The sequence below is a fragment of the Heterodontus francisci genome, chromosome 7, assembly GCF_036365525.1.
Source record: "Heterodontus francisci isolate sHetFra1 chromosome 7, sHetFra1.hap1, whole genome shotgun sequence".
In the NCBI taxonomy this organism is placed as follows: Eukaryota; Metazoa; Chordata; class Chondrichthyes; order Heterodontiformes; family Heterodontidae; genus Heterodontus; species Heterodontus francisci.
This window is the reverse complement of record NC_090377.1, coordinates 101,928,361-101,943,295: the sequence shown is the minus strand read 5'-3', so window position 1 is coordinate 101,943,295 and position 14,935 is coordinate 101,928,361. Positions and strand designations below refer to the sequence as shown.

General features: G+C 41.4%; 1 protein-coding gene across 2 annotated transcripts in view; it reads left to right on the top strand.

Annotated features, from left to right (window-relative positions):
- The first annotated feature begins 786 nt into the window (after nucleotides 1-786).
- LOC137372188 (ETS translocation variant 5-like) overlaps nucleotides 787-14,935 on the top strand; it is a 30,053-nt gene continuing 15,904 nt past the window's right edge. Inside the window, exons 1-7 of one of the 2 annotated variants that reach the window (XM_068035760.1) lie at nucleotides 787-944; nucleotides 1,124-1,211; nucleotides 1,322-1,369; nucleotides 1,544-1,597; nucleotides 10,868-10,994; nucleotides 12,793-13,059; nucleotides 14,676-14,926. In XM_068035760.1, the coding sequence (XP_067891861.1) occupies nucleotides 894-944; nucleotides 1,124-1,211; nucleotides 1,322-1,369; nucleotides 1,544-1,597; nucleotides 10,868-10,994; nucleotides 12,793-13,059; nucleotides 14,676-14,926 (886 nt within the window). In that variant the 5' untranslated portion in view covers nucleotides 787-893. The remainder of the gene's footprint in view (nucleotides 945-1,123; nucleotides 1,212-1,321; nucleotides 1,370-1,543; nucleotides 1,598-10,867; nucleotides 10,995-12,792; nucleotides 13,060-14,675; nucleotides 14,927-14,935) is intronic. The other variant, XM_068035761.1, reaches the window with a different exon arrangement.

Here is a 14,935-nt window from a genome sequence, read left to right as displayed (position 1 = left end):
CCTGGGTATGGCGCTTCGTGCTGGAACACAATCAGGTTTTGACCAATAGGATTCATTGATTCTCTATTACGGTTAGTCAATTGGTTCGCTTGCTCTTTCAACAATGACTAATGAAATGGTTCACACGATGATTGACATGTGAATTGGCCAATCGCAGTGCCGGTGAGGTGCGCGAACCCGAGTTGCCTCTGGGGAAAAGAAGTCGCGTTCGCTTCAACTGAGCAAAAAATCCCATTCAACTTTTTTCTGAGCTGCGATTCGGGAGTCCAAGTGCGTGGGGTTTCTTTAATTTTTAGAAATTAAAAATTCTTTTATAAATACAATACAGACCATTTCACAGGTAAGCAGAAATAATATCTGATGGTGCAGGGTTGTCTTGAATAAAGTTTCTATATTCTTTTTAATGGGTGGAAGGAAAGGGGGGGGGGTGGTTTAAGTGTTGCATTTAAAAGCTAAACATAGATGTTAATGAGAGCTTGTGTTGCAAATGTTCGCCATTTTCTTCAACACGTCTTTGCTATCGGGAGAAATGAAGTGCCGCCCGTCGATGTGATTTCGTGCCTGTAAGTGAAGGGTTTTCACTGTGAGCTTGGGGTGGTTACATTGAGTTTAAAGGCCGCTGAAGAAGCGAGTTGTTGTTTGCTGTGTGGGAGGCGGTGGGCGGCGGGGTTCAGCTGTGTGATTTTTTTGTGAATGGAGCGCTCGGATCCCGTTACGTTCCTACCTGTCGCCAGCCAGCCTGCCTCTCCCATTCATAATTTTCTCTCGCCTCTCTTAGGAGGAGCTGCAGAGCAAAGCGAAACAAAACAACCAAAAGAAAAGTCTCATCTGCGCTCCAGCGAGTCCATGTTAATGGTTTGTAGCAGGACTTTTAAGACAAGACCAGCTACAAAATGGACGGATTTTACGACCAGCAAGTTCCTTTTATGGTGCCCAATGTATCGGTGAGCAAAACAAACGTTTTCCTTTTTTAAAAAAAAAATGACATTTAGAATTCATTCTTGTGTATTAAGAAAAATGCACCGATTTGTGTTTTGGACGGGGGGTAGGTTTTAATGCAGTAGCTTCTTTGCACAAAAATTCTTACCTAATTTTCGATGTGGATTTATTTTGGTTTTCTCAGAAAACACGTGTGGAAGAACTGCGCGGCCGACAAATGAACGACAGGAAAAGGAAATTTGTGGAGACGGACCTTGCCCATGATTCGGAAGGTAAATGACTGAGGTTCTCTGTGCAGATTCAATCGTCTCTTTTCAGAATCCCACACCCGTGTTGCAGTGACCCGTCTCGTTCATACTTATGATCTATTTCACTTTTCCAGAACTTTTTCAAGATTTAAGCCTGTTGCAAGAAACGTGGCTAGCAGAGGGTAAGTGCATTCTGTTTTTTTTAAACATCCTCTTCACTTATGAAGCGTTTACTGTAATTATATATTTATATTTAATCGCAGAGCTGAAATGTACTCATGTAAAAGCGATTGACCTGGGCGCACAGTGGGGTGTTTTTAATTATTATAATTTTTTTTCTCTTTTTTTTTCTGCAGCCCAGGTTCCCGAAGATGATGAACAGTTTGTACCAGACTTCCAATCTGTTAATTGTAAGTACCTTTTACGGGGGTGGGTGGTTGATGATTTCATTTTATGTGGTGGCTACCTTAGCGCAAATACTGTGCTGGGGTAACCTTTTCCTTGCTGACTAGAAGCTTTAATTTTCTGATTTTAGCCCCTATTTTCAGGGTTGCTGTTAATTTGCTAGGATTTTGCCAGTGTTAATTTTAAACATTCAGCGAAAGTGTAATCATATCTAACCCAGGCCTGGAAAAATTGTGGTGCAGTGCTGTATTTGAAATTACAATATGTGACACTCTTCTCTTAACATCAGTTACTAAATTATTTTCACTTTTTTTTTTCATTGGAGTATTATAAGCACTGGTTATATCTGTAATAAAACCAAAAAGTGCTAGAAATACTCAGCAGGTCTGGTAGCATCTGTGGAGAGAGAAGGAGAGTTAACATTTCAGGAAAGGTCACTGACCTGAAACGTTAACTTTGCTTCTCTCTCCACAGATGCTGCCAGACCTGCTGAGTATTTCCAACACTTTTTGATTTTATTTCAGCTTTCCAGCATCAGCAGTATTTTGCTTTTATATCAGGTTATAGCAGTATCCCTGGTGTGTTGCGGATACTGGTGAGATGCAAATTATTTGCAGAGTTAGAGATAATCCAGCTTTACACTGCACATCTAGAAGCATTTGGTCAGATGATAATTATAGGACATTGACGATTTCTAAAAGTTTACATTTCTGATTTGATCCCTTTTCTTAATGTTTTTCACTAAATCCTTCTGAATATATTAATATGTAATGACAGTTTGGAACTGTTTGCACCTGTGCAAAAAGGCCCAAACATTTTGCAAGTCTTCATCTCCTGGAAGGGGAAGTGTTCAAAAATGGAGCATGATCGGAGTGGCTATTCCTGGGTAGGTGGGAGCAGCTTGGTTAATTCCAGACTTTCTGGGCCATTGGGCATTACAGTTTGCCATCAGAAGGTGAGTCTTGAGAGTAGATTTAAAGTAGTGCTAACAGGTGAATCTTTGTGCCACCTGACTGCTAAAGCAGGTAATCAAAATTCATGTGTCTAGCAGAAGGAATATTGGTGTGGATGACTAAGATAAACTTTTTGATTGAGGAGGAGAACATCACGTTGATTTTAGCTGTGTTTTATAAACGTACCAACGTTTTCTCTCTCTACACATCTTGCTATCCTGACATACCAGTTTATCAACATTTACATTTAATTGTTTTCCCTTTTAATTGCTGTTGGATAATACGATCAGAAGGTGACAGCAGATTTATCTGGGATCCATGAACTGTTTCAATGACTATGTTTCTATAAGTAGACTGGATGGAAAATGAGGATAGGATTTGTTTTCCTTTTAGCCCTTTCATTTTTGGCTACTTGGGAAATTGTAGACTCGTGACCAGCTTCATATTTTGGGTGCTGGGAGGAGGGGTTGGTACAAAGCCAGGGGCCTTCAGTCATGTCCGTTCAGATTAATGATGGTTCCCCCTGAGTGGTGGTTAACTCTTTCTTGGCTTACTGACCTGAACTGACCACAAATGTCAACTTAATCCACCTTCATTTTATCAACCCCCTGGGGACCCTAAACATTTTTCTAAAAAGGTGGTTCTCTAATGTTTTTGGATACCTTTATGTCTCTGGCTGATCAAGTACAGTGACTGAAACTTGACTATCTGATGGCAGCTTTAGGTATTAGTCATTCTGATCATCTCTGGTTTTGGATAGCTTCCTATGTATTTTTTGTTTCCTTTTGTTGTGGTGACATTTACCACAATGGGCCAGTCATAATAGTAAATGAAAAGATAAAAGACTTGCATTTAAATAGCTTCTTTCGCATCCTTGCAACATCCAAATCACTTTACAATGAAGTACTTCATGACGTGTAGTCACTGTTGTGATGAGAAATGCAGTTACTACTTTGTGCAGTAATATTGGGCTTTTTTTCTACTATTTTTGCTTAATTGTGAATGCAGAATATTTTTGTGACAAACGTGTTTCCTTATTGACTTTGTCTTGTCATAATTAACAATAATTTAAGTATAACATTTAACTACCTGGATCTTGCTTTGGTTTATATTAACCCAAACATTAAATGCTTTAAATCCAGAACATGTGCTTTTTTTGCCTTTTAAATATAAACTTGTGCACTGAATGAGAAATTACTGCAGGTGAACTTGCTTCCTAACCCTAACCCATTATCCTTGCTTAATATTGCAACCACTTGGAGAACTTGTGAGCATGCTATTTATAGGAACTGCATTGTAGAATGGAGCTATGGTCTGACGCTGCGCAGTAGATTTGACCCTGTTAGAATTTCTGATCTCTGCTGTGCTGTCAGGTATTGCCTATGATTTCTCCTGTGTAATTTCTAATCGACAGTTGCACAGCCATGTGGGAAGACAATTGAAAAGGTGACTTGCCTGCTGTGTCAGGGAATAAAGGATGAGGAGAGAACTGCTGGAGGGAGGGAGGAGGAAGTGGTACTCCAGGAAAATCACCTGGCAGAATAATTCCTGTCTTGTAAAATAACCTGATGAAAGCTGAACATCAGAGTGGGGATTAGAGAAGGTGGTATTGATCAATGTGGTCCATGTGTTCCTTGTCTAAAAGCAGATCCAAGAACTGATGTAACACAGTCCCTTTGTGGGAAATCTAGAAACCCTGTACAGTGCAATAATAGCCCTGATTGCTTATAAATAGTGACTTTCACAGAGAACATTTGTTCTTTCAGTCTATTTTAAATTTGTCAAGTAAAGCAATGGTAGAGGATATGCATGTCTATGCACTTTTGTCGAAAATAACAGGGATGCAAATGTCTTGTCTTCCCCAGCCGCTACTAGGTGAGATGTACCTTGACGTCGCTTCAGTTTCCTTCTAAAACCTGTATAAGCAAGGGAGTAATACTGCCACCCCAGAGGCCAAGTCATTCAAAATACTGTATAACAATAGATAGTACTTCTTGAAATAAAATGGCATTCTTCCAGAATAATATGCCGTTGAAGCAAATTTTACCTAAGTAACAATGTTATCTTCATAAATGTCCTCTTCAGAAATTAAGTTGAAGCTTAATTTTATGTATAATGCTCTCCTCTTTTGTAGAATGTTTTTTTTCTCTCCTCCTGTCCCGACCCTCAAAATTTCATTCCCATTGCTTGAGGACTACTTGGAAGTTTGAACATCAATTTGAACCAGAGCTCATCGCCTTGAGAGTCTGGCTCTGATTCATCATGTGGCTCTCCGGTTTAATTAGTTTTAGTGAAACATAGCCAGCCTTGGCTTTGGCTTCACTTCCTACTGGAATTGGCAATTGTGTTTGCATTGTAAACCGGGCTTTTTGATCAGACTAGGTGATCACCCTGGAAGCTGCCACTCAACAGCCAAGGCATTGAGATTATTAAAGGTTCTCTAATTGTCATGTAAACCATGATTTTTTTTGAGATACAGTATGAAATTTTGCAGAAATTTACCAGAAAGCCTTATATTGAAAAAATGCAGGAGAAGGTTACATTCTTAGCGAGGCTGAATTCTGTTCTGCGGAATCATTTATTGCTAAAATAGATTCCTTTTGGATGCTATCCAAATATGTTTGAATGCAGCATGTAACAAAGCAGATTGCAATGAAATTAGCTTAATGTGTCATAATTCAGTTTCCCAAAGTTGTTCCCTGTTGCCGCAGTGGTGTGGCAGGTCAAACTGCTCTTTACAGTCCTCCAATCCCTCAGGAGCTGCGGGATGCACTTGGAACATATTTTACAGTTCATCCAAATGTGACTTCAGTGATCCTTTGGTATAACTGTGCCAAGTTCAAATTCAGTGCAGCTAGACCTGCTTTAATTAGCTTGTAGGATTTTTATGGTGCAATACCAGCTCCATTTATAATGGTAGCAGCTGCACAGTATTCTAGAAATTGATGTCTATCATGTTCTTATGTTCATAGAAACCTATCTATCTTTCTGCACCCTCAATATCTCTAGTAAGCTTGTGCTGGTAAATGGGCTTCAGTGAGTGAGACCAGACAAAGAGTACAGATGTTTATTATACATGAATGGTGGCACTGAGGAGTTTAGTAGTGTGACAGGAGAGCCTGCTTTATACTGGTATGAGAGGAGTATTTTGTTTAATGCATCCGCGCTCTTTATGAAGCCTCTGGGTGCCAGATAACATTGGTTTAAACAGTAGAAAAACAAAAGGCTGATCGAATGCACAGACTCACCAGAGCTGTCCTGATTTTTATGTTTGTACTGGTGTGTGTGTATGGCCACTTCTTGGTTGTGCTAATCGTTAATGTAGGTGAAGAGTTAAGGTTATTGCCTTGGAACTGTGCCAATATTTAAGCAGGAGGAGAAAAATTCCACCCAGCTTGTAGCTTTCAGATAAAGCATTGTTGTGGTTTGGGTGATAGCCATCTCTGTCTAGTTCACTGCTTTATTGATAATTTGATATGGCTGGAGGCACAGCCTGGGCTAGGGGAGGTATACATTTTCTTTTGAACCAAGCCATATGATTCACATATTCTAGTTGTTATCTGACACTTCCTCAACGCAGCAATTGTATACTATATGTATAACTGTGTAAGAAATAGTAAAGTGTGAGAAAATGACAGTAATATATATAATCTTGAAAATAAACCATTGTCGAAACTATTAACAAACTAATTTTTCATGCTGTGCAGCTCAAGTCATGCACTGGTAGCATATTCCTGCTGTGTTAATCTTTCTAAAGTAGGAGCGATTTTTTTTTTTTTTTTTTTTTTTTTTCCTCAACTAAAGAATGGAATTTTATAATTTTCTCCCTGCCTTTTGAAGTTTTTTTTTTGCTTTTGAAGACTTATTTTTTGCCACTTCAGCTCATTATCTACATATCACTTGTAACCTCCTGAAGAGCCCTTTACTCCAGCTATTGCCTAGCCAGTCAACGGAACATAAATTTGTGTGTGTGTGCATTATAGTGGGCAGAGGGAGCACTGGAGAAAAATGAAATTATACAAGGTCATGTCTTAACAAACCTTCATGTTTTTTGTGGTGTAAAAATGGGATTTTGGTGCATGCAATAAGTCTAGTTTTATAAAAGCAAAATACTGCGGATGCTGGAAATCTGAAACAAAAACAAGAAATGCTGGATTCACTCAGCAGGTCTGGCAGCATCTGTGGAAAGAGAAGCAGAGTTAACGTTTCGGGTCAGTGACCCTTCTTCAGAACCTTGGCTTGGCTACAAACACTTGGAGCTGAATTTTACCAGCCCTTTGGGGACAGCCGGGAAGGCTGGCAAAATGGTGCAGGAAGGCGTCGGGTGACACACCTGTCATCATCCCACCTCTGTGCCATTTTGCCAGAGGCAGGGAAGGTGGCAGATAGCATGGGAGGCTCGCTACCATGTTACCTCTGGCCTCCCAGCAGCCCCTGGGGGAGGGGCCTTCCTTTTTGGGCACTCTGGCCCACAGAGGAGATCCCTTGATGGCAATGGCCACCCCGTGGCAGCGATGTTGTCTGTGCTTAATGGCCCACCCCACCCCTACTAGGGCCTGCCTGGCCCTGGCACCCCCAGAGCCCTCTTACCTGACTTTGAGGGCGCACGGCCATAGATGTGCTCTCATCCTCAAGATGCAGTCCCAGCAGTGGCCACTGCTAGCAGTGGCAGTGCTGAGCTGCCGGCCCTCTGGGCCTTACTAGGGATGGCAGCCCTAGGTCCCACTGGCTCCCTCTTTCAACTCCAGGAGTGGGGCCCCTGCCACCTACTTAAAATCCAGCACTTGGTTTCTGAAATCAATAGAAACTTGAGTTACAGTGAACATATCAGTTATGTAATTGCCTGTGAGCACAGTGGTATCAAAAAGTTGAGTACCCTTTTAAAGCATATCTTCAACCAGAAACTGCAAGGGGTTTCCATTCTGAGCTGCTGTCCAATGTAAGTGATTCAGAAGTTATGCTGATTTAGTAATTTAATTGCATGGTAATCATACAGCGACAAAACTGAATGCAGAATTAAATGCAAAATCTTTTTTGTTTGTGTTCCGAGATTAATCTATTCCAAACGGGATAGGAGCTCTGGCTTAATATTGACCCCTTAGTTCCACCTCTGTAACACTGCCTGCCCCTGCCTCAGCCCACGTGCTGTGGAAACTGTCGGCCTTGCTCTGGTTACCTCGAGACTCAACTATTCTAATACTTTCCTAGCCAGTCTCCCATAAACTTAAAACTCTGCTGCCCGTATCCTGACTCGCACCAAGTCCTGCTCGCTCTTCATCCCTGTGCTTGCTGACCTACAATGGCTCCCAGTCCCCAAATGCTTCCATTTTAAAACCTTTTATCCTTTTGTTCAAAACAGTCTGTGGCCTCCCTCTCCTTACCTCTGTATTCTCCTCCAAACCTCGAAGAACTCCAATTCTGGCCTCTGGTCCTTCTGCCTCTTTCCTTCCCACCATTGGTGGTTGTGCCTTTAGTTGTTAAGGGCCTAAGCTCTAGAATTGCCTCCCTGAACCCCTCTCCTCTCTATCCTGCTCCTTTGAGACCCCCCTCCTCTCCCCACCCTTAATACCTACCTCTTTAACCAAGCGTTTGGCCATCTGTCTTCATGCCTCCTTCTTTATCTTTGTGTTAATTTTTTGTCTGATTACATTCAAGAGAAGCACCTTGGGATGTTTTGAAGGTGTCATAAATGCAAGTAGTTATTGCTTAAATAGCTGTCCCTTAATTTTTTTTATATTGCATGCTGTAAAAATAAAGACTCTCATCTTGAAAATTGTGGTTTGGGACGAGTGAATTTGATGGTTTTAAGTTGTCAGTTAAGAATCCATAGATGCTATGTTTGTCCCTCATCACAGTCATTGTTAATTAAGAGCAAGTATTGGGCTTGGCATGAAAACCTAGCTTGTGAAGTATAAGCTAGTGATCTTTAATTTTTTTAAGTGTGATTCTTTAGCAGGTGTTGGAAAAATCTAGAGCACAATAATTGAAAGATAATCTTTTGACTTTTCTTTGCTGCTGATGTCACCTAATGACAGAGCATACTATAAATATCAAATTCTACCCACGTGAGCTGCAAAATAAAGGCCCAAAATTGACACAAGTTAACCACAATGATGAAAAGACAGAAAAACATAAAGCACTTGAGAAAATATAGCAGTCGGTCAGTCTCTGCAGGTTAGAGAGCACATTAAATGACCCAATAACTCAACCTATTCATTTAGTTACCTGTAACCCGCTCACTGGCAGAAAAATGATTTTGAATAGTAAAATGCATAGAAAGGGGGTGGGGGGGAGAGGGGTGTGTAAGGTGAAACAAAATCTGGTTTCATTTCCATCATATGCTGTGAGTGGGTCCAGTTTGTTAAAAATGTATGTTGTAATTTTCTTCAACTTGCAGACTTAAAAAAAAAATATATATTTTAACAGACACGGTTGTATATAATTACAAGGAGGATTATCATTTTCCCTCTGGTTACTGTAAGCAGTTTTTATTTGCACAGTTAAATTCCTGCAGTCAGCCACCAGCTGTGTTTGTGAAGCTTATCGGCTTATTCGTCCGCAGGGATGTCATCCCTTAGTGCATTGTTGCATCATCTGCTTAGAAAAGATGGATGGAAGCAATTAGCCCAGGGCCATCACCTAGAGTGTGGTTTGTTCTCTGGGTCCAGCTGGAAGTGCTCGGGTGATCCTCAGCTGTGATTCGAGTTTTGTACTGATTGCATCTCATTGGTACTGCCCCACAATTCAGCCAGTGTCAACATGCTCTGAAGTTTGGTAGCTGTCCTGTGACGTTTTGGCTGGGGAGCCCATTTTATTTTGTACCAGAAATTTTTGAAAGCTGTCTGTAGCCTTTTGCAGATAGGCATCTTCAGATATCAAGCTGCCAAAGGTAACATGGCTGAATAATTTCAAGCAACAATATTAAATTTTTCCATGCTTCTATTCAGGTGATCATACAGATGGTCCTGGGCTGGTCCCAGTCTGCAATTCTTTGTGGATCCATTTAATCATTGTGATGAAATTCACTTTTTTTTTTAAACCCATAGAATCCCATTAGATATAATGAAAATACTAACCTCCATTTTGCAACTGTTCTGAAATATCATTTGTTTACAAAATGCATAACTATTGCTCGCCCATTCTGGTGAGTTTCAGCTGTGTACCATTCTTGTCCAGGACTGAGTGCCGGTAAAGCTATGGGAATAATTGACTCCTGTTCAGTGCTGAGTGGTGACTTAGCAAAATGATGGGAATGCTAATGGTAAGGGGAGATAAATATAGGTCATCTTGGGAAATAACTACTAAATATCTAATTTAGTGTGTGTATATGTGACTTGAATATTGACTTTACCCAGGATATGCTTTTCTGCCACATGGGTGCCTGCTGAATACAGTGGTTACAATTCCATCTTCAGGAAGCATCTTTACAGGGACACCAACTGGAATAAAGCACATTGGCCACAGATGTATTGATGCTTACATTTTTAATCTTGGGCGTTATTAAAATTTTTTAATGCATTTAGTAATATCTAGGAAATAAATTGTATGCCCTGGTCTTCAGACTTGAGTGGTAATCCTGGAGTTGCAGGTGATTTAAAAGAAAAACTTACATTCCCTGGGAAGGGTTGGAATCTCTCTCTGTGGAGTGAAATTCAAACTTGGAAAGATCATTAGCTTTCCCAGAAGGTGTAAGGGTCAATGTCTGGCCTTTTTGAGTGGCTTCCATCTGTAAACCATTCACTCTCCCTGTGAGAATGTTTCCTCACAGTAAACCTTGAGCTTTGGTGCACAACAGTTAGATCTGCCTTGTTTAGTAATGCTGATGTACTACAGTAAGAGAATTCATATCTGTACGCAGGCACTGAATTTTGTGGAGGGTCATTTGATATGTTTGAAATCAGTGAAATCTGATAGTACAAATGCATATTCTCAATGAACATTAATAGTTAAGGATGTGTACTTATTTCACAACAGTAGTTTATGAACTGTTATAAATTAGGAGAAATTTGACTGCAAACCCAACTCATCCTCTTTTATTCCAAGTTTAAACATACGCATATCTAGGCATCCATTATCTTTTTGTTCTACATTTCGTTTCAATCCCCCACAAAAATCCTACAATAACACTTGCATGTAATTAACATGGTTCTGTTTATAGCCCGCCAGCCCTCACCACCCATGTACTTTCATCTGGACAATTATGGATGTCCCTTTAATGTCCAATCAGACTCTTAATTAGTACGTATTCATCATTGTCTATCTTCGTGTCGCATCTGTCACTTTCTGCAGCTAGAGTTACAATGTGAACTTATTTGATTTCAGTGGTATTTCATGGACCTCCCCCGGCAAAGATCAAGCGAGAATCTCACAGTCCTAATACGGATGTGTCCTGCCGTCACAAGCAGAGTCTCAATTCTAGCTATGGCGAAAACTGCCTCTACAGTTACAGGTGCGCAATGAATTATTCTTAGACTTGGGCAATCATCAACTGTATACGTGCTTCCTATTTTACCGACACTGCAACGGTCAATTCGCTGGCTAGGAAGCGCTTCAGACGTCGAGGACTTTATTAACATACAAGTTCTTTACTACCTTCCGCACCCCTCATCCTGTGACTTGACGCAGAGTACTCTTGGTTCTGGCCAAGCCAACCCTCCCACCGCCATTCTTCCCCCTCCAAATTTGCTTTTGTGTTCTTCCGATGATTGCACTTTTATTAGCAACTGATAAAACACACTTATTTCACATGATTCTTGTCAAACCTGCTGATACACTCTGGTTTTGAGGCAAATATTCAATCAAGTGAAAGCCCCATGATTATCTATCCTGGTGCATGTGTTCATACAATTTTATTTCTTGCAGTTTTTGCATTCTTCTGATAACCACACTATAGCACAGGGTACACGTGATTTCATCTCGAGGCTTGCAGTTAAACTGCTCAGGCTGACTGTAACCTATTCCATGCAGTGTAATGATTTGCACATATACTTGGATGTAAAGTGAACTAAAGAGTGAATTTTGAAGTGGTAAAAGAAAAATTACAGAAAGATGATCGATTGCTATACGTATTAAAATTCAGCCCAACCTATTATTTTTTTTGTATGTGGGCTAATTTTTGAAGCAACCCCATATTCTGAAAGACAGATCTTGGGTGGACAAGTAATTAAGGATTGCAGTGCTTGTTAAAAGCTCTTTTTAAAAAAAAACTTGCATTTATATAGCACCTTTCTCAACAACCAGACATCTCCAAAGTGCTTTACAGCCAATGAAGTACTTTTGAAGTGTAGTCACTGTTGCAATGTAGGAAACGCAGCAGCCAATTTGACACGGCAAACTCCCACAGCCAGCTATGTGATAATGACCAGATAATCTCTTTTTGTGAAGTTGATTTGAGGGTTAAATATTGCTCCGAACCCCTGGGATAATTCCCCTGCTCCTCTTCAAAATAGTGCTGTGGGATCTCTTGCATCCATCCAAGCAGGCAGGTGGGGTGTCGGTGTAATGTCTCATCCAAAAGGTAGCACCTCCAACAAAATGGCAATCCATCAATACTGCACTGGATGTCAGTCTTGATTTTTGTGCTCAAGTCCTGGAGTGGGACTTGAACCCAGCACCTTGTGACTGAGGTGTACCAACTGAGCCACAGCTGACGCCAAAGAGCTTGGTGTGTGAATGCTTGGCAGGTTGGTGCAGTACTGAGCGGTTTAAGAACGAGGTAGGCTTCAGATTTAATCATTGGTATGTGTTGATTGCTGATTTTTATTTTAGCCGGAGGTAACCTTTCTCAGTGGCCCTGGGTTAGGGAGGAAAAATATCACTCTGCATTCTGTTAGAAAGTGTACCGGAACAGACCTGAGGTGGCTTCAGGTGTGATGCCCTTCACAGTCCAACAGTCTGATTATCAGCATCTAGGCTTACAAACTAAGGCTTCACTTGGGTGAAGATCATGACTCATTGAGAAATGGTCAGGAAATTCTGGCCTGGAGAATGGGGGCTGGTAAAGAAACTGCTGTGATCCTTTTAATAGATGTTGTAGCATTTGAGCTATAATCGAAAGTGATGCAGAAATACCCTAGGGACACCCATCGTTTTACATAAAGAGCTGTTAATTGTAGCAGGTTTATGGCACTGAGTGTTGAATTTACACCAACTATTCACCAATGCTAACCTAAAATGCAAAGCAAAAGATGTGCTAAGTGAAGTGCCAGCAAGGTATCTAATCTTTGTGGTTTCATTTCTATTTGCAGTGCCTATGATAGGAAGCCCCCCGCTGGGTTCAAGCCATTAACTCCACCGGCCACCCCTGTGTCTCCAGTCCATCAGAATTCCCCTCTTCCTCCCCTTCCAGTGCCAGCTTCGGCCCACGGCCCTACATCATCCCCAGTACAGACTGCAGTTCCTGCATCAGCTCCACAACAACAGCAGCAACAAACCTTTGCAGTACCTCGAGCTCCCCAGCCCCCACTTCAGATGTCACAGACCCTGACTGAGTCCCAGTATGCACCAGAGCACAGGTAGGAGTGCAAGAAAAATCCCTGCTTCTGGCTTCTAGTGGTCCCTTAAAATCAGCTTAATAATGCTTCATGAATGAAGACTTTCAATTTGCAGGGAAGTACACATTGTGGCCCCAATTCCTAATCTCTCTCTGACGCACACCGATCTGTGCATGTTGTCGAATTCTTTCCAATCAATTTTGTTTGGCCAAGCAAGTTTGTTTCCTGGTCTCTGCTGCATTCCACGAGATCATGGAATGAGGGAAGAATGTCACAATTGATGTTGGTACCTCTGAACTAGGGCGAAAAGTAAATCAGTCAGGGTTGACTGATCTTGGTGTGTTTTACTTCACTTGAAGTTGCATTATGCATGAGGGAGGAAACACTCTTGTTCAAGATACCACTTTTTCAATTATTAGATACAGTACATGCTGCGCTTTCAAAATACTAAATTAATTTTTGTTTAAAACACCAACTGGATGAGCTATCAGCAGAAATAGAATACAGCTGAAAGCACAGGGCTCCTAGTCTTTCTGATGTTCCCTTGCAGTGGAGAGGAGGAATTTTATTCCTAAGGTCAAGTCCTTTATCTCCATATTACTATGCACAAATGGAGTCTTACTGGAGTTATTTTGGGATCATCAGAATAAAAAGCCCGTTAATGCTAAACTCCCAAAGGAGTGCAGGAAGACGTGTTAAGAGCACGGTATTTTGGGCAGCAGTAGTTCCCTGGATGGCACTTGCTTCCGTGGCAGCTTTTGCTTCCCACAACTCTTGGTTTTCTCTTCTGCCAAGTGGTATGCATGGGATGCTGGCTCAGGACCATCTGGAAGTGTTTGTTCCGATGGAGACATACCAGGGGTGCTATGGATTTCAGCTTGGCAGGCAGGTTGATACGAAGTGGAAATGGGACTAATCCGACTGCAGTCAGCTGTGAAGGATCGTTTTACATAGAAAGCAGTGCCAGAGACCCAGATGATTTGCAAAGAGCTGATTTGTGTGGGATCACTTTTCAAGGTGCTAAAGGATTCTCAATTGGTCTATTTTAGAGATATACTGACTTGCCCCCTGAAGGGAAAGTTGTGATGAGGCCAAAACAATGCTATTCTATTGCAATACTGTAACCTGTATGTTCTGTTCTGAGGACTCCAGGTGCCAATTGAGCAACTGGTTAATGCACAGTCTGTTAGCAAATAAATGCTTTCCAAAATATTCACTCCTGTCCTACCCACTTAGTGCCACATCTATGTGTCTAACCAGGCACATACAGTGCAGATTGATGACTTTGTATGGTTGACCTTCTAAATAATAGTCTTTAACTTTGTAAGTGTGTTTGTATGATCTATAAAACTTTTAGCTGTTTCTGGTGCTTCGTAATCTACCTCTTGGGTCTAGTATTCAAACATCCTGCATTTGTGCCAAATGACAACTATTGCAGGCAGTTTGAACAACAATATATAGAAATGGGGGCAGAGGGAAGTGCGAAAACACTAAGAGCGGTGTGGTCAGATGTTTTACATGCGCAGAAGACTTCTATTCAATGTTAATGTCTAATAAGCAGCCTAATAAGAGTCATTCTATCCCAGTGTGCTGTGTTTTGAGAAGTGACTGTTCCTGGCTTTGTTGTATCCTCAAAGGTTCCAGCGGCAGATGTCTGAACCATGCCACCCATACCCACCCCAGTCAGGAGTCCCCAGAGACAGTCGGCAAGTTTACCAACGGCAAATGTCAGAACCGATGCCTTCGCCGTCTCCTCAGGGCTTCAAGCAGGAATACCATGATTCGTGTTACGATCACATTGCTACAGGTGTCAGTGGTACCAGCAGACAGAATTTCCAGCCCCCCCTAGGGATTAAGCAGGAGCCAAGGGACTACTGCTATGACTCAGGTTGGTTCC